The 20256-nt window shown below is 37.3% G+C and overlaps 3 protein-coding genes across 3 annotated transcripts; 1 reads left to right on the forward strand and 2 right to left on the reverse strand.

The window, feature by feature from the left end:
* Positions 1–1692: 1692 nt before the first annotated feature.
* On the reverse strand, positions 1693–2702 carry LOC118648130. Its single transcript, XM_036294390.1, has 3 exons — positions 2604–2702; positions 2113–2502; positions 1693–1947 (listed from the first exon to the last, which is right to left on the reverse strand). The coding sequence occupies exons 1-3, from the start codon at positions 2700–2702 to the stop codon at positions 1693–1695; spliced, it is 744 nt and encodes a 247-aa protein (XP_036150283.1).
* Positions 2703–6001: 3299 nt separating this feature from the next.
* LOC118644084 (xyloside xylosyltransferase 1-like) lies at positions 6002–6786 on the forward strand. Its single transcript, XM_036294388.1, has 2 exons — positions 6002–6061; positions 6190–6786. The coding sequence occupies exons 1-2, from the start codon at positions 6002–6004 to the stop codon at positions 6676–6678; spliced, it is 549 nt and encodes a 182-aa protein (XP_036150281.1). The 3' UTR covers positions 6679–6786.
* Positions 6787–13037: 6251 nt separating this feature from the next.
* LOC118648129 lies at positions 13038–13775 on the reverse strand. The gene has a single exon (XM_036294389.1). It carries the CDS (start codon positions 13755–13757, stop codon positions 13056–13058), a length of 702 nt encoding a protein of 233 aa, XP_036150282.1. The 5' UTR covers positions 13758–13775; the 3' UTR covers positions 13038–13055.
* Between the last annotated feature and the right edge of the window lie 6481 nt (positions 13776–20256).

Below are 20256 nucleotides of genomic sequence, written 5' to 3' on the forward strand. Positions count from 1 at the left end.
CTAACTGGGAACGAGTAAAAATCAAAGAGCAGGAGGAAAAGGAGCAACGTACCACCTGGTACTTCGCATCTTCGACGTTCCAGCATGGCGTTGCACAGTGTTCTTCTCTGCATTCCCCCGTGTCATTTCTCGAGTCTGCTCTTTTACTACTTATCTTCTCTCTGTTACACTCTTCGAAGTCGTTTTTAGTCGCACAGAAATAATCTTCGGCGTACTGCACTCAGTATCGTATTATGGGGACAGTAAGCTGACTATCTAAAGTCTTTGCACTGTGAATTAAACTTCAAAGTAATTCCTGTTCGGTTTAATAATGTAGTGACATTTATAATACTATTTGCGTGTATATGTGTTGCTGATTTTCCGGAAACATCTTATTATACCTAGTTAATTATTAACCTCACTGCGTTGTGTATTTGTACAAATAATGATAATAATTGTTGTACATATATTGAATTAAAAAATTTCTACTATTAAATTATTTTCGATATTTTGCTTGAAGGCTGATTTTATCTATTTTATATTGGACTATGAATATCTTATAATTTTTACAATATATAGTTTTACAATTACAATATTCTTTTTGCACACTAATAAATTTTTTCTTAAAAAATTTTTTGATTAATTATATAATAATTACTAAACACTTAAAGATTTAATAGAATATTTTAAAGTGAATTTTTAATATCACTCGGAAGTAATTTTTAAACTATATTTTTATGATTTTTTTTCTAGTTTTAATACTAAGGAAATAAAGCCAGAAAGCCAGGAGAACTTGAAGAATCTTAATCCACTACTGACTGCACGTGGTTGTGCGAAAACATCCTCGCTTTCTGGCTCATTCGGTAGTTGTGCGCGTCTTATTGTTTTCATGCTATTTTGGAATAGCTCTGCATAACTGCGAGAGCAAAATTCTTTATATCCGAAATAATGTTATCCTGAATCACACATGATTATTTCGAAAGAATTTTTAAAATTTTATTTAGATTATTACTTTTTTATTATGATTATTATTTTTTTATTATGTTTTAACTGTAGAGAAATACAGCGCGTATTGATTTATGTGAAATAATTATTTTACTGATGAGAATAAACTCTCGAATGAATTTCTTTTGTGCGCGCGTGTGTGTGTGTGTATGTTGAGGTTATGTTTCGTGGTGTCACCAGCGGAATGGATAGTAATAATATATATTTACGTACTGGCGTACACAAACAAATAGTTTATTATTACAATAACAATTAAGAGTAGTAGTGGTACAAAATATGACGAGTGTGTGTGTATAATAAAGGTGCAACAAAAGAACCAGTACGCCACGCTTGAACGGCGGGACACACACACATCTGTAACCCGCAAGCGCGACAGTATTGCCAACTTAGAATAATAAAAGAGAAAGAATCTTCTAGTATCGCGTGTTACGAATATAATATGAAGCGCGCTGAATATAAAATTCTCAATAGTGTACCATTCTTTTTTCCAAATAATTTCATATTTCATAGAGTTATACTATCTTAATTCAAAGGCAATTTTATTCGAAAATTCTTGTCACAGAAGAAATTTTTAATAAATCCGCAAATTCCTTCTTTGATGATCGAATACTCTATATTGAGAGTTCCATCGGCATATTTTTCTCTTATAAAATAAATAGAATATCAATGTGCTTGCCTTCTGATGAAATTCCGGATTCTTTTTGAGCTTTATAGTGCTTTGATTATCGACGTATAAGGTCGTTGGTTATCACATTGATATTCGAGATCAATGATCAATCGCCTAAGCCACACGAGTTCTTTCGTGGCTGAGTTTGCTGCTACATACTCAGCCTCCGTTGTGCTTAGTGATACCATCTTTGACGTTGTGATGCCCAGGACCAGGTCCACCAGAGATCGTAAATATATATCCACTCGTTGATCGTATAGTGTTAATGTCACCGGCATAATCTGCGTCTGAATATCCTGTTAAAGCTATGCATTATCATTACGTTTGTATACAATGCCAGTTTTCCGAGTTCCTGCGAGATATCTAATTACTCTTTTTACAGCTCGCCAATGATGATCTGTGTAACATGTTAAATATCGACTCAGAAAGTTGACAATATATGATATATCAGGACGCGTTACTTGTGAAAGGAATGTGAGACATCCTATCGCTCTACGATAAGGTACATCAATGTTATTAGTAGAATTATTTTCCATTAATGTCTTAATCGAGTTTATATCTGCAGGTACGCTAACAGATTTCGCTTCCTTCATTTTAAAAATCTCAAGAATACGCTCTATATAGTTTTCTTGGTGAATGAAGATCGAATGGTTTTGGCGATCACGACTTATTTGTATGCCTACAAATGAACTTGGATGCCCTACTGTAATTTCAAAGTAATTTCTGAGTACTGCAAGAACTTTGTTAAGCGCCTCCATTGTTTCCGCTAATACTAAACCGTCGTCTACATAGAGGCCTAAGAATACACTAACATTGTCAATATACCTTTGTAAACACAGGGATCGGCTGTACTTTGAGTAAAATTAAAAGATTTTAAAAATTCATCAAATTTCGAATTCCATTGACGAGAGGCTTGCTTAAGCCCATACAAAGATTTCATTAATTTACATACCTTACCCTGCTTTGTTTCGACACCTAGAGGTACATCCATATAAATGGATTCGTTCAGCTCACCATGTAGGAACGCAGTTTTGATGTCGAATTGTGTCATCTCCAGATCTCGATCTGCTGCGATGCCCAAGAGCGTCCGAATTGACTCATAACGGATTACAGGGGCGTAAATCTCTTCGTAATCTACCCCTGGTTTCTGCGAGAAGCCTTTGGCGCAAAGGCGAGCCTTGTATCTAGGATTTTTGTCGGAGGATTTTTTATTTTAAAAACCCACTTATAGCCAATCGTTTTCTTCCTTGTGGTAGATGTTCCATTGTCCATGTTCGATTCTTTGATGAGCTTCTAATTCCTCTTGTATAGCTTGTTTCCATTTTTCAGCTTCTTGACTTGAGATTGCCTCTTCATATGTTTGAGGTTCGCTCCATTCTGCTAGGTTTGCTTCGTATCTGTCAGGTTTCTTAACAGAAGCCCTGTCTCTCAATTCACGTTTACTGGTATTTAATTTCATGTCTGACTTGCCTTTGTCATTCTCATCATTTTCGAGCTTTGCATGAACTTCCTTGTCCTTGTCGGTTTCTTTGACGTTGTCATCTTCGGAATGTTGATCGGTGTTTTCTTGCATGACATCGTTTAAGGGGAGAGTTATTTCCTCTTCAGTATATGTGACTTGATAGTTAGCCCTTTCAGTGAAAGTCACATCTCTGGATACCGTTATCTTGTTAGTTCTTGGATCGTAGACTCGATAATTGGAAGATTCATCGTTGTATCCCACGAATACCAATTTTCTTGACTTTTTGTCCCATTTCTTTCTTTGTTGTTTTGGTATGTGTACAAAAACTTCAGAGCCAAAGATTCTCAGATGTGTCAAATCTGGTTTATATCCATTCCAAATCTCAAATGGAGTCGTGCCTTTGTTTTTGCTTGCTGGTGTCCGATTGTGAATATATGCGGCAGTGCTGACGGCTTCGGCCCATAAGCTAGTGGAAGATTCTTCGCATATATCATTGACCTTGCACTTTCGATGAGCGTTCTGTTGTCTCTTTCGGATTTCCCATTTTGTTCTGGTGTATAGGGAGACGTCCTTTCTACCTCGATTCCATGTGTTATGAAAAATCGCTTCATGTTCTCGTTTATGTATTCCGTTCCGTTGTCCATCCTCATTACTTTTATTGAACGCTGGAACTTGTTTGAACTAGAGCATGGTATTCCTTGAGTTTCTCAAAAACATCGGATTTGTGTCTCATGAAGTATACTTTTCTATAACCAGACGCATCATCAATGAAGTTCACATAAAATTTTGAGCCGCCGATTGATTCCTGTTCCATAGGACCGCCAACATCGGTATGGATAAATTCACCTGGCTTGGCATTCCTTGGTGTGCTGATTTTGTTGAAGGGAAGTCGATGCTGTTTGCCATATTGGCATGCCTCGCATACGAATTCAACTTTTGCTGGAATGTTATCTACATGAATCAGACCTTGTTTGTTCATTTCACGTATTGATTTCAGGCTGATGTGACCTAGACGTTCGTGCATAACCTGAAGGCTTGATGTGGTTGTAAGGTTCGCCTCTTGATTCTGGACGACTTGGATTAACATTCTGAACAAGTTATTGTGTTCTTTGGTTCCAACTATCATTGATGTATTTTTCTTCTTTATTTCCATGGAGTCAGATGCAAAAGTAATGGTGTAGTCCTTCTGAACACATGCTCCCACTGAAAATAAACTTTTGCTTAATTTGGGAACGTATAAGACTTCTTCTAACTTTCCATCGAGCCATTCATCTTTTACTTTCCTTTTAATGTAAATGGTTCCTTTTCCTTTGACTTCGCAGGGGGTTCCATCTCCAATCTTGACATATTCATTACTGACTGGTATTAAATTATGAAACCATGATTTATTCGGTGACATGTGTTTCGTGGCACCGCTGTCAGAATACCATTTGTACTTAGAATTGACTTCAAGATCTTCAGCTGATGACCTTACTTCTGCTGAAAAAGCACTGACATTTGTAGAATTATTTCCATTGCTCTTGGATTTGTCTTCGATGGATTCCTTTTTCTTTTTGCGGCAATATTAATAACGTGCCCCTTTTTGTGACAATAAAAACATTCTACTTGCTTCTTTGCGTCTTGATTCTTTCTTTCTTGCGACGTCTTGTGTTGTGACTTGCTAATGTTTACTGCTGCTAGTGCACTGGCTGTTTCATCTGCTGCTGTCATTCTTCCTTCTTCTTTTATGAGTCTTGCTGTCAACGTTTCTAATTTTTGCTTGTCTGAGTCAACGCTGTCCCATGCGGTGATCAAGGCATTGAATTTAGATGGTAAACTTCCTAAAATTTTTGCCATTATTGTAACTTCTGATAATTTTTCACCAAGATCATTTAACTTACTAGCCATGTTTTCTACATTAGCGATATGCTGTGCAACTGAATCGCTTGGTGACATTTTATAGTCATGGAACTTTGTCATAAGAATTAGTTTGTTTGACTCACTGCGTTGCTCGTGTATGGAACTGAGCTTTGACCACATATCCTTTGATGACTCACATGTTATCAGGTACTCTAGCTGCGCACTCTCCATGGATGACGATAGTATGAACATTGCTTTTGCATCGCGTCTTACCCATGATTTGATGGCAGCTTGATCCGTTTGCTCTGGCTTCGGTTCCGTTCCATCGACGATTCCCAAGATATCGTTTGCGATTAAAATCGCCTTCATTTGAAACTTCCATGCTTGAAAGTTCTGGCCGTTGAACTTGGAAATGTTCTTCAGATCCACTACTTCACTCATGTTGACGTGATGTATAATTTTTTTTTTTGTGTCAACAACAATAATAAAACAACGTACGTTTTTCTTTGTTATTACTATCCCACAGGGCCTGGGCCCATAACCTGTTGAGGTTATGTTTCGTGGTGTCACCAGCGGAATGGATAGTAATAATATATATTTACGTACTGGCGTACACAAACAAATAGTTTATTATTACAATAACAATTAAGAGTAGTAGTGGTACAAAATATGACGAGTGTGTGTATATATAAAGGTGCAACAAAAGAACGAGTACGCCACGCTTGAACGGCGGGACACACACACGTCTGTAACCCGCAAGCGCGACAGTATTGCCAACTTAGAATAATAAAAGAGAAAGAATCTTCTAGTATCGCGTGTTACGAATATAATATGAAGCGCGCTGAATATAAAATTCTCAATAATAATAAATAAGAATGATTTCAAATGTTGAAACACTCTATAAATACATAGGTTTTAAAAATCTGAGAGACTTTTCTGCATTTGGTCAAGATTGAATGCAAATTAGTACCATTTAATTTAGCAATTTAAATACAAAAAATGTATCTTTTAACTCTTGTGAAATTATGAAATATCAAAATCGTTAAAAAATGACTGCTTCCAAGATTATGGATTTACATTTCTTCCTTCAATTTATAAGTTATTTCTGGGTATTATATTTTTAAAACATTTTTGAATTAAATGGATCAAAACTATCGCTAATTATGAATTTTTCACTTGCCCCTTTAGTCACAAATATCGACATTTTTTACATTATGCTTTCTTTATTTATTCTTAGGTATTTTATTACAATGTACACAAATTAGCTGCAGAATTGGAAGATATTATATCGGTCATGTCGCCACACTTTAGTAGCAAACCAGGAACATATTATTCGGATGTATTATTCTTTATTTCACTGGGCTTGCACAGAATCGCTCCCAGCCACCAACGATTCGCCGTAATGTTTGACGCAGACACGAAATTTCGTAAAGACGTTAAGGATCTGTTTGAAGAATTTAATAAGTTTGGAAAAAAAGCTTTGTTTGGCTTGGCTCCAGAGCTCACTCCAGTTTACCGACATGTTTTGTACTTATATCGCAATAAACATCCGAGAACGATGTTTGGCGAACCGCGACATAAAGGTGGATATCCTGGCTATAATAGTGGAATGGTGCTCTTTAACCTGGAAAGATTACGGAAGTCACATGTATATAGTGAGATTGTTAATAAAGATAGCGTGGATGCTTTAACAGAGAAATATCATTTTAAGGTAAGTTTGAAATGATCAGTTTATTCAAAGTTATACAACTGAAGTTTTCAGAGCCGAGACTAGAATGTGTAAAACGAACAAGACACTTGCTTTATATAAAAAATTTGAAAGTGTGCAAAATAGCAATATAAAGAGTTTTTTCTGATTCTTGATGAAATTAACTGAAGCTGTAATATGTCATTACAAATTTATTAATTACATTAGTTGACTCGAGTAATATAATACAATTATATAACTCGATTTAAATCTCCATAACAAAATTTTAAGATGGTTAACTTTTTGTTGTTTAAAATATTACTTTAATGTTACTATTGTTATTACATTAGTCTTTGACTTAATCTTATAATACTGCAATTTTTTATTCTGTGTAATTTTTTTATTTAAATGTAGGATTTAGTCGATGGTGTGCATGGTTATAAGCTATAAAGTTTTACACTGACCTGATTAATATTTTACCAATAAACGCAGCAATATCCCATTTCTCATAATCAAGAGACCATATGTATACAATGAAAGCTGCAGTATTATGAGATTGATTTGAAGACATATATAAATGACAAATATAAATACATTTTGATTGAGAATATTTTCAAAATAAATATCTTTAACTATTTTAAACGCTTTAATTGGCACATTTTCTTCATATTGTTATTTTTGTAGAGAAGATAATTTTTTTTTTTTTAAAGTAAGTTTTTGTGCTTTTACACGTTTACATTGTAAAAAAAAGAATGTAAAATAAAAATATTGTCATTTGGATTCATGTACGCACGCTTGCGCGTATGCACACACACACACACACACACACACACACACACACACACACACACACACACACACGCACGCACGCACGCACGCACGCACGCACGCACGCACACACACACACACACACACACACACACACACACACACACACACTCGGATTTCAATAACATAGAGTTTTGAAAATATAGAAATAATAGATAAAATGTGTAAAATGTAATATTAACAATATATAAAAAGTAATATTTGAAGTACTATAAATATTTACAGTTAGTGTCACAAGAGAGTTGTCATAGTTTTTTCTAAAAAAAAATTTGTAAAAATCAACATAATCACCCCCTTCCCTCCCTGTGTCCGATTCCGTAGATACTTTACTTTAGTGTTGCTTACGACGCTCTCATGACACTGACTGTAATCAAGATAATTTTATTAAAAAACAATGCAATTGTTAAGTTCGAACTGACTGGCCTTAAATATATTTAATTAAGTAGAGCACAACGTTTTGACCGTTGGTTTCAATCCTTTTCAAGTACTTAAATACATAAAATTACTTGATACACATTTTGAGATGTGATATGTGCCTAGATATCATCTGAAAACCAAGACAAACGAGCGTACGATTGTATATCAGAATAATATTGTTAATCTTTTTTTTATAAAATTATTCGATGCAAATAATATTTGAGTTCTAAAAAGCTATAATGGACTAGGATAAAGTTATAAAATAATTTTAAAATGTATTTCCATAATTTTAAAATAAAAGAACAAAAATTTTTTAATATATAAAATTTTGTATTTTTTAATATAAGTTTATTTATTATATTTTTTAACAACTTTAAAAAGGTAAAAAAGATACGCCAAGTACAATAAACGCGTGCTTTCCAAAATAAATTTGAGATTAATACAGTTATCCAAGTATATTTTAAAAAAGACTTAAAGAAATTTATTAACATTTATTTAAAAATTGCTTAAACGGGTTTGATGATTAAATGATAAAAATCAACCAACGGGATTATAGTGAAGCAAAAACGACGTGCCCAGCTCATATTTTTTCTGAATTTCCAAGGCTCTATGTTATTGATATTAATAAATGTATGTACAAGAATGCAATTAATGTGACTGAGGTGTTGTTTTACTATCTGTCAGTTTTTGTTTCATTATCTGTTATCATTGATATTCCCATTTTTTTTAAATTAATTTTTTAATAGAACCATTTTTGAATGCGTTTATATACTTAACATATCTTTTTTAACTTTGTAAAGTTTTTGGTTTTTTAGGTTATTATTTTTTTATTTTATTTGTACAAAGAATTTTCATATTGTATAACATTGATGGGTCATTGCGTTTTAACGAGCCGGGCATGCCAAATTTTTGCTTCACTATAATCGCATTGGTTGATTTTAATCATTTAATCATCAAGCCCATTTAAGCAATTTTTAAATAGATGTTTAATAAATGTTTAATAAATGTCTTTAAGTTTTTTTTTAAATATACTTGGCTAACTGTATTGATCTCAAATTTACACTCTTAAAGTATAAACTATAATGCCACTCAGCTGGCCTGCCGATGACATGGTCACAGGCTGCAATATGGGTAATATGTTTATAGGATGCCCAAGGATCATTTGTACGTCTTATTAGTCTACACACAGAAAAATAATTACTGCTTCCAAGTAAATATTACTTGTTCTAAATAATTGGTTTCTTTCTACATCTGCAAATCTATCTAAACTTGTTACAAGTATCACATTTCCTTAAAACATATTCTACATTTTAGTAAGTGTAACTTCAAACAAGAATATTTACTTCAAACAAATATTACTATCCAGAGTCCTACGTAATTCTTCTTCAATCAAGTTTTATAATATTCTTGAAACAGGAATAAATTCTTGTTTTAAGTAAAAAATGCTGAAATTTTTTAATATTTGTGACAAGCGTACCTGAAAATTAATATTAAGAAAATATTATTGATTGAAGAAATATATTACTTGAACGAAATAAAATAAAATATATAATTACTTTTCTTGGCTGTAGAATATTTCTGTATGTATTTAGTAACTGTCATGCATTCTATGCAAGCCGGATATACGGATAAGGCACATAAATTTACCCATACAGCTTTTACAAAGGAACGGACAGAACTGTCTCTCATCGATTTTAATGAGCTTTGGATATGTTGTAGAACATAAAAAAATATTAAAATCATATTTTTTTTATCTGCGTATTTCGACGTTTAGGAGTTAATATCACCCCTCGAATATAACGCATTTTTTTTATTTTGGCGAATATCTTTGAAAATATAAGGTTTATGAAAAAATATTTTGTACAAAAGTTTTATATTCTTTTTGCATTTTATACTCTTTACAATAGTATATTTAGATTTTTCAAAAATTTCAAACTTAATTTACCTTATTCCACCCCTTTTTTCAACATTTTGAAAATTTTGTAAGGACAAAAATTAAAAAGTATTAAAAACCGGATCCATCCATGTATAATAATATATGGGTTCCATCATTCTCAATTATTGGCAAAACGAGATGATAATCTCGTGCTATAGGCGCCGCGCTAGAAGTTGCGTTATTTCTTTAGACGCGTCACATTCAATAACTGCCCTTCCTGCGTATATTTTTATATTAGAAGATAAAAACGGATTAATCTTAATTACATAATACCCAACGTATTACACGATATAAAGCATAAATGCATATATACACTCAGTCGAAAAAAAAGCGGTACACCTAAAATTTGTCAAAAAATCACTAAACTTCCAATGACGATAACTACGCGAGTAATAAAGATAAAAAGGTTTCTAAAAAAAGAAATTAAAGCTTCAAATGTCTACTTTAAGAATTGATTTAGTAAAATTTTGCATTATAATTTTTTTCAAAATGGCGTATGACAAAGCGAGAGCATGCGAAATTGAAAAATATTGGTCCGAGTTTGCGACGATCCATGGCGTGAGGCAAGTATCGCAACTCAATGGGATAAAAAGTATGTGATAGTACAGAGTTTTCCCTTTAAAATGCTTTTTTACTCGTCTCGACACGATGATTTTTTGCTGAGATATGCGCATTTAAAGTAAAAAACTGCCTTTTTATTCAAATGCGCATATCTCAGCAAAAAATCATCGTATCGAGACGAGTAAAAAAGCATTTTGAAGGGAACACTCTGTACTATCGCATTCTTTTTATCCCATTAAGTTGCGATACTTGTCTCATGCCATGGATCGTCGCAAAATTGGACCAATATTTTTCAATTTTGAGTGTTTTTGCTTTGTCATACGCCATTTTGAAAAAACGTATCACACATAACTGTGATATAAAATTTTTTTAAGTGGCAATCCGAATCTTGAAAATGCTTCTTGGAAAACTTTGCTAGCTGTATTAGGTGCTGAGATATTCAATTTTGAATTTTTAACAATGCCCAATTTTAACTATTGCAAGAATAAAAATTCCGGGTTTTGCTAACAACTATGGTTAGTTTTTATTTTAAAACTCGAAATCGTCCTCCGATTGTGAGAGTTCGACGTACATGTGCATGTGTGTTGCATAGCTGACTTTCCACGGAATTTTACTACTCCAGACTCACATTAACACAAGCAAATCTGAATAGTTACGTGAAAGAAGCTTCCCCATTAGGGAATTTTAATATTCGATTTTACCACGTAGAAAAAGTTCATTGAGCTGTATCAGTTCCAGGAATTGCGATATCTAATAAAAATAGACGACTTTCATCTGACTATTTCTTATTAAAAGATTTTACGATCGGAATTTGCACATTATGGGGCTCTGACAAGTGCCATTTTGTGTGTGGGGGGGGGTGTGTTTACCTCAAGGATAAGGACCCCGTGACTCGTCAGTTCCACGGTATTTTGCGAATCCAAACCTTCTTTGGGTGTGTGCGCGCGTGTGTGTGAGCGCGAGGGTGTGTAAGCGTGAGTCTATGCGTGAGAGAGAGAGAGAGAGAGAGAGAGAGAGAGAGAGAGAGAGAGAGAGAGAGAGAGGGGGGGGAGGGGGGAGGGAGGGAGAGATATAATATTGCATTAATAGTGTATATGACCACCTCTTGCACGAATAACTTCCATGCGACGAGGCATACTCTTTATAAGAGTTTGAATTTCAGCTTGCGTAATGTTCGTCCATTTATCTTATCCTTGAGGTAAACATCCCTCTCCCCCACACACTCACACAAAACGGCACTTTTCAGAGCCCTATGATGTGCAAAGTCCGATCGCGCAACCTCTCCGTGGTGCACATTGGGTAACGCTAATGCCGACGGTAAAACCTTTTAATAAGAAATAGTCAGATGAAAGTCGTCTATTTTTATTAGATATCGCAATTCCTGGAACTGATACAGCCCAATGAACTTTTTCTACGTGGTAAAATCGAATATTAAAATTTCCTAATGGGGAAGCTTCGTTCGCGTAACTACTCAGATTTGCTTGTGTTAATGCGAGTCTGGAGTAGTAAAATTCCGTGGAAAGTCAGCTACGCAACACACATGCACATGTACGTCGAACGCTCACAATCCGAGGACGGTTTCGAGTTTTAAAATAAAGACTAACCATAGTTGTTAGCAAAACCCGGAATTTTTATTCTTGCAATAGTTAAAATTGGGCATTGTTAAAAATTCAAAATTGAATATCTCAGCACCTAATACAGCTAGCAAAGTTTTCCAAGAAGCATTTTCAAAATTCGGATTGCCACTTAAAAAAATTTTATATCACAGTTATGTGTGATACGTTTTTTCAAAATGGCGTATGACAAAGCGAAAACGCGCAAAATTGAAAAATATTGGTCCGATTTTGCGACGATCCATGGCATGAGGCAAGTATCGCAACTTAATGGGATAAAAAGCATGCGATAATGAGCTTGAGTCTCTCGTTGATGATGTACCCGAGCACATGATGAATCTCTTTTTATATAATCTGAGTTTTTCTTTTGAGCAGTCCTTAATTAGATGTTTGAAGATCCCACGATAAGAAAAAAGCACAAGGAGCCTTGCACACAATAGCTATACGAGTGTGGGCTCGTCTTCCGATTCACTCTTGTACTTGTGCTTTATGGCGGCGGTACGCTCTTGCACAGCTCGTGTTGTATAACTATTATGTAAGGCTCGTTGTGTCTTTTTCTTATCGTGAGATCTTCAAACACCAAATTAAGGACTGCTCAAGGGAAGGTGTTCGCGACTCGGCGAAGAGATCGCTGGATGCCCCTGAGTATGCAGGGTGAGAGGACGTTCGTGGAAGGGGTGTTTAATTAATTGCACAACAATTACGTGTCACGTGGACTCTGAGATGTCCGAGTCGTATCGTATATTTTACAGATCTTAACTTATACACATTACACGCGTTTTCTGAGTTTTGAGAGCACTGATGAGATTGTCTATAGTTGAGAGATAATGTCCACTCACTCGGCAGAAATTATATTAATTGTTACCGGTAAAGACGATGATGCCCGTGAGCCAGTGTCACGCGGCGCCGGCGTGCGCGTAGCGTGATGAGCCTGAGTCTCTCGATGGTGATGTACCAGAGAATTGTGGCTGAGTCTCTCTACAGATGATGAGAATGAGTCCTTCCTTGAGCACTTGTCGGATGAAACGTCTACGATCTCACGAATAGATTCGAACACCAAACTATATCGAAGCACTAGCACGATGAACGAGAGTGAACCGCCGCCATCGAGAATACGTACCGAAGAGAGCGATTCTACTGGTAAAGCGGTAAACGAAGAGCGGTACTAGTAAAACGGCGAGCTTGGTCACTGGTCTTACAAGAGTGGTGGTGGCAGTCTTTAATGTTACCACTCTGGTGAGTCCATTTTTGCCTGGATGCAAGGCAGCTACCCTTGCGAGTGACCATTTACATGGCGGTAACCTTTCATCAGTAATAAGCACCAATGAGCCGATGTTAATGTCGTTATTCTTATGGTGCCATTTTGAAATTGATTGTTGGCGTTGAAGGTAATGAGCTGACCATTGTGACCAGAATTGTTGCACTTGTTGTTGAATGAACTGCCATCGTGAGAGTCGTGAGACCGCCAGGTCGTTAAGAGATGGTTCTGGTATTGTTGTGAGTGGATTTCCGATGAGAAAATGACCTGGGGTAAGAGCTGAGACGTCATCTGGATCATCACTCAACGGCTCAAGGGGCCGTGAATTGAGAATGGCCTCTATTTGAGTGAGTAACGTGGTGAGCTCTTCCAAGGTGAGCTGAGTCTCGCCGATGGTACGTCGCAAATGGTATTTAGTTGATTTTACCACTGCTTCCCACTTTCCCCCCATATGTGGAGTTGCTGGTGAGTTGAATTTCCATCGCGTGCTGTCTTGAGCGAGCATCTTGCTGACCCGTTGATGTTCTTGAGAGCTCTGAACGAACAGTCGCTTAAGCGATGTATCTGCTCCGATGAAGGTCGTTCCGCAATCCGAATAGAGTGCGTGAGCGATGCCGCGTCTGGATGAAAACCGTTGGTAGGCAGCAATGAATGCGTCAGACGAATAGTCACTGACTGCCTCGAGATGTACTACCGATGTTGAGAAGCACACAAAAACGCAGATCTAGCTTTTATGACTTTTTGCACCTCTACCCTTCCAAGTTTTGATGGTGAGTGGCCCGGCGTAGTCCACCCCTGTATGAGTAAATGGGCGTGACGGCGTGACTCTTGAGAGAGGTAGTTGGCCCATTAATTGATGAGCACGGATCCCCCTCTGTCGAGCACACGCGACACACTGCAAGATGTATGATTTTACAGGAGCTCTCCCGCCGAGGATCCAAAAGGTCTGTCGGATATGTACGAGCGTGAGTTGAATGCCTCCATGTAAAGTTCGTTGATGAGAGTGGGCGATGACCAGAGACGTGAATGTGAGTGGCGAGGCAAAATCGCAGGATGTTTGCCATCAGGTGAGAGAGATGAGTGAGCGAGTCGTCCACCGACTCGGATGATTCCTTGAGCGTCGATATATGCAGTCAATCGGCTGAATGCATGTGTCTTCAGTAACGAAGAATTTGACTGTAAAGCCTTGAGTTCATATGAAAAGCTTGAGTTGCCTTGATCCAAAAGAGTTTTGCCTTCTCCAAAGCCATGGTTGATACTTGCATGATTGGCATTGAATCGTGATTCTTATTCACCCGTGAGATGAATCTGAAACAGAGAGCTGTAATTCTCAATAATTTATTGAGAGTGGAGTACCTGTAGATGATGTCCCAGTGATAATCAGGTTTTAGTGCAGCTGCAATTAGTGAGACACCTGGGCGTGCCTCAATTGCTCTCAACTCTTCAGCGATTGCAGGTTGTGACGGCCAAGAGTCTTGATTGATTAGCCAAGGTGGTCCGTCCACCATAATGAGTGACTTTGAAGTTGAGCAGTTGTGAAGCCTCGTGACGCGCAGTCAGCTGGATTTGAGGTACCAGGGATGTGCCTCCAATGAGCGTCTGGCGTGAGTTCCTGTATTTGCGTTACCCTGTTTCTGACAAAGTCCTTCCAGCGTGATGCGTGAGATTTGATCCAAGAGAGTGTTACGAGAGAATCCGTCCACAGATGAATAGCCATTACGTTCACTTTCAGAGTGGCTTGAACGTACTTAACGAGTCGAGAGAGCAGCAGCGCTGCGGTGAGTTCGAGTCTCGGGATTGAGAGTCGCTTGAGAGGTGCTACTTTCGTCTTGGAGCACACAAATGATATTCTGGCGCCATGTGAGTCGTGAACGGAGAGATATACGACTGCATCCCAGTGGAGCTTGTGCAGCCAAAGCTCCTGCAAGAGCATCTTAGCCTTGATCACTACTGGTGAAGCAAAGCCAAGTGGATCAAAGATCTGAGCCACTTCAGATAATACGAGGCGTTTCGTGAGATTGCCGGTCTTGAAGGGAGTCTTCAATGAGAATGAAAATACATCTTCCTGAGGGAGCCATTGTAATCCGAGTATTTTGGTTGCGCAATCGTCAAATATGATTGGAGAGCCTTGATCTTAAGTATTGTTGAGGGCGTTGATGACATCGATATGAGTTGCATGCCATTTTGCGAGAGGAAAGCCGCCCGCCATACAGAGATCTCTTAGTTCACACGCGACTTCTTTGAGTTGTACGGTGTCTGCACCACCGAAGATATCGTCAACGTATCGGCCGTGAGTGATGGATGGCACGGCAAGTGGAAATCGATGTCCTTCGTCTTCTGCCAGTTGAAGCAGGGTTCGGACCGCTAAAAACGGCGCAGCTTTCGTACCGTAGGTGACTGTTGTAAGTTGATACGGCACTTCGTTGAGTTGGTCATCAATCCAAAGTATTCGCTGCAAATCCCAATCATCCTTGTGAATTTTAATCTGCCTGTACATTTTAGTGATATCTGTGGAGACGATATGACGATGTTGTCGAATCCACAATAAAACATCCGTGATGTCTAGATGTAACTTCGCTCCGGTGTACATGAGATCATTGATGGAATATCCTGATGTTGACAGGCTGAAGCCATTAAATACAACGTGCAATTTTGTTGTTGCGCTATTAGGCTTGAGCACGCCGTGATGTGGCAAATAATACTGTGAGTGATGATGGGAATCTGATGATGCCTTCGTCATATGGTTGAGCGATTGATATTTGGCCATAAATTCTTGATAGAGACGTTGATATGCGGGGTCTCTTGCAAAGCGCCGAAGTAGACTCTTGAGGCACTGATGAGCGGTGTTATACGAGTCACCTAAGATGTTGCTTGGCGATTTCAGAGGAATACGTACAATGTATCTTCCTGAAGAGTCACGAGAGTGTGTTGATCGAAAATGTGTTTCGCATTTCTGCTCCTCCGGGGTGAGAAAGCTGACGTCATGTGTAGGTACCTCCTTTTGAACCCAAAACTTCGTTAGCAGCTCGTGTATTGCTTCTTCATTAGCTTGAATCGCAACGTGGTGCGTCGACGTGCGTCCTGCTGATATTCTATTGACTGGTCCAAGGATGAGCCATCCGAAGATGGAGAGCTGTGTGATTGGCATGAATGGAGAATGCCTGATTATGTTTGGCTTGATGATTTGCTTGTAGGCATCAACTCCGATGAGAATGTTAATTGCCCGTGGAGTGAGGAAGTCTGGGTCGGCTAATGACAAGTTCTTAAGATGTGGCCACTCTTGAGGTTCCGCTTCGAATGATGGTAAGATGGTCGTCAATGTGTGAAGGGCGTGAGCTTGAATGTTGACAGTTGCATTCGAGCGTGTAGAACGCAATGTGAGCGATACTATTCCTCTTGTCTGAGTAGATTCCTTGCCACCAATTCCAGAAACAATGATGGCTGAACGTTGTCGAGGAACGTTGAGCTGGCGGATGAGATTTTCAGTGACGAAGGTGAGTTCTGAGCCTGAATCAATGAGTAGACGTACTTGAAGATCAGATACCGATGAGCTTACTTGTGCCAAGGCTGTGGCGAGCGATGTTGAGTAGGATGAGCGTGACGATGAGTCTGGTGAGACGATTGCACCGGGTCTTTATTTGGAAGGCTGAGATGATGAGCTGGCTGCCGGTTGAGCGGATGTTGAGGAGGTGTTAACCTCGTGCAGCATTGTGTGGTGTCGCTGCGAGCACTTCTTGCACCCTGTTTTGCTCTTGCAAGATCGCACGTTGTGGCGTCCCAAGCAATTGAAGCAGAGGCGCTTGTCAACGGCGAGCTTCTGCCGATCTGCTGGTGCAAGCTCTCTAAATTTGGCACAGGTGACCACGTAGTGTTGACTCAACAGTCACACGGGTACACCATGGAAGCACTGTCGGCCGCCACCTTGCCTTGAGATGTCTGATGAGCAGTGACCTTGGGTTTCCTCGTTGTCGATGAAGAACTCGAGTTGAACGAAGACGATACCGCCTCAATGTTCTCAAGGGCACATGCCCGAGCCGTCAGGAAAGTAACAAGCTGGTCGAAACGTGGATATGATCGCTCTGCGCCGATCTTATTCTCCCACTGTTCGCGCGTGACCCGGTCGAGCTTCTTGATCACGTGATGGACCATGATGACATCTCCTAGATCAACGGGTAGCCCCAAGGAGTTGATAGATTTGAGCGCTTTTTGAACTGTGTCGATGAGCGTGGTGAGCTGTTCTGCCTTCCGCTGGATCGGACCCGAGCCGTCAAAGATCCTGTCCAAGTATGACGTGATGAGCAGTCGTTTGTTCTCGTATTTCTCCTTGAGAGCCTCCCATGATGGCTGAAACGAATCACCTGCCATAGGAAGTCCGCCAATGTGCTTCGCCGGTGCTTCCTCCAGAGACACACGGAGGTAATGCAGCTTCTCTACGGGGGTGAGGCGTTCGTTATGAACTTAGGTTATTGAGTCAGACTATATAAGGAAAGACTCATCTGCCACTGCTCGGATGCATCATCAACGAGACGTTCAAGCTCACCACGCAATGCACACGCCAGCGTGCTGATAAAGGACTTCTCTTAACTCCTACAAACTCTTTCAAGTGCTCAACGAACTATTTACACGTGTGTAGATGTTAAGTTCCTATCTGTGATAAATATATGACGGCTCAGATGTACTCTGAGTAACACGTCATAATTGTTTGCGTTTTAATTTAACATCCGTTTCCACCACGGTCCTTACTCACTCTGTTTTCATCCTCAGTGCTAATTAGCGAACTTATCGCCGAGTCGCGAACAAGTGTAGTGTGCAATACCGCAAGAATAAGACACCATAAAAAAACAAGTAAAAAACAGAAGACTTTGCTAACAAAGCAATACTTTAAGACCCTCAAATTATTTTTACAGCAGAGTGAAATAAGGTATAAATAAGAACTAAAAATAAAAATGAATAAGGATGAAAGATATAATTATGTCCAAAAGCATCCGTCGACCAAAGTAGTGCACCACGGCGCAGCGTTACCAGAACGATTTTTTTTTTTTCATTATGTTGCACCACTTGAAAAAATTTAATAAAAATATATGTTATAGAGGATATTCTGGAGAATATTTATGTTAAATATGGTTGGTATGAATTAAGAACATAACCTCAAAAACATTTTTTGAAAATTAAAAAATTTTTTATTTTTATTTTTTGTCAAAAAATTTTTCTTTTTTTTTTTGAAAAATTGTTTTATTGATATTTATAACATTTTTTTTTTTAATTGAAATCGGTCGTGCCGTTTTCGAGAAAATTGACATTTTTTTTCCTTTCCCTCTACATATCTCCTAAATCAATGGAGATATCAAGTTATTATTTAGGGAAATTTTATGTCATATTAATTTGAACTTATGGTATAAATTTGAACCCGATATCTACGGGGGCAGATTTTACATGCTTATTTCACTAGGCCTTTTTTTTAAGAATAAATTATATCTACAGGTAAAATTATCATGTAGTCATGTGTGTGTACAATGTGCATGTGTACGTGTAAATTCCGTAATAAACTTCAATCATATTGAAAACTTTAGAGACGAGAAATGACACGTTTTTTCGTACGTGCTATTTGCAAATAAAAATAAATTTGGATAAAATAATACATATCTTCTGAGATTATTTCAATACACTTATTATAAATATTTTTTTTATAAAATATGCGTATGCATTTTTTCTTCACAGCTAGTCAATTTATAATCATAAAATAAATGTAATACAAAACCGACTTGAAAAGTCTTATAAAGAGAAGAAAATTTTTTTTAGATACATAAAAGTATATTGTACTTATCATTTGCTATATTTCAAAAAGTTTACAAATATAAATTATAACCAGGATGCAGTGAATAATTATGAATAAAATATTGAATTTTTAACGTCATTTCTCTCATCACAATTATCATCACAAATTATAAAATGTCAAACATTAGTAAGGCAAGTGCTGCTAGTATAACACAACGAATTATACATTTCCTCATTTTGTCTCCCAAATTTCTTACAGACCTACAGGTGGACAACGTTTCTTAAATTAAAATTTACTGTATCAGATTTTGCACCGTAATATCTCCACTTGTAGGACACGTACAAGAAAAATAAAACTTTTTATACAAGCTTACTCAGGATTTGATTGATATAAGCGTTATTGAGATTTGATAATCTAAAGGCCTCTCGAGACGACGTTTTATATAATAAATATCTAGTTGATTTTACTGCGCGTACATTTGACGCGAGATATTACCGTGATTTTTGATAATATACTACAGTTTCAACCAGATGTACCAAAAACCAAAATCTATAAGATTTGTGCGAAATTTTTTTTATTTATTTTAACTTATTTGCTAATAGTACTATAATCGCGATAAGTATAATTGCTTTTGAGTAATATTTATCTAAATAATTTTTAATTGAATTATATTTAATCGTGTTTTTTAAATTAATATTATAAATATACTAAATACTACTAATTAATATTATTTCTTATTATATTTCACATGCCGTAATAGGAGTATATTTTAAACATAAAAATAAAATTACCTATATCTACAGCGGATTTTAATTAATTTTTGTGTGATTTTATTATTTTTAACTCATATGAACTGCGGGCCGATATTTTGTTGGTTTTGTGACTCCTGCACACTGGACGCGGAAAGGCTTGTCACGTGGCAAGATCCGCCGCGGTAGTCAATCAAAGTGGGATCGAATTTAACTTTTTCAGCGCGGCAAAAAACTTGGTTGGTTGTCGTGTCAACTTCCGCCGCGCGACAAGCGTTTTTGCGTGTACAGGAGCCATTAAAAACTTGTGTACGTGAAGCCAGAATGCGTAATTTCACAAATGTGTTTCAAGACTGACAATATGCGGCGATCTCATCTTTATGTTTAAAATACTTTTAAATTAAAAATTTTAATGTTTAACTTAAAACTTTCTCAACATTATGTTAATTACATAGATAATTATACTTCTTATCAGGAAG

Source organism: Monomorium pharaonis, unplaced genomic scaffold (genome assembly GCF_013373865.1).
Source record: "Monomorium pharaonis isolate MP-MQ-018 unplaced genomic scaffold, ASM1337386v2 scaffold_201, whole genome shotgun sequence".
Taxonomy (NCBI): Eukaryota; Metazoa; Arthropoda; class Insecta; order Hymenoptera; family Formicidae; genus Monomorium; species Monomorium pharaonis.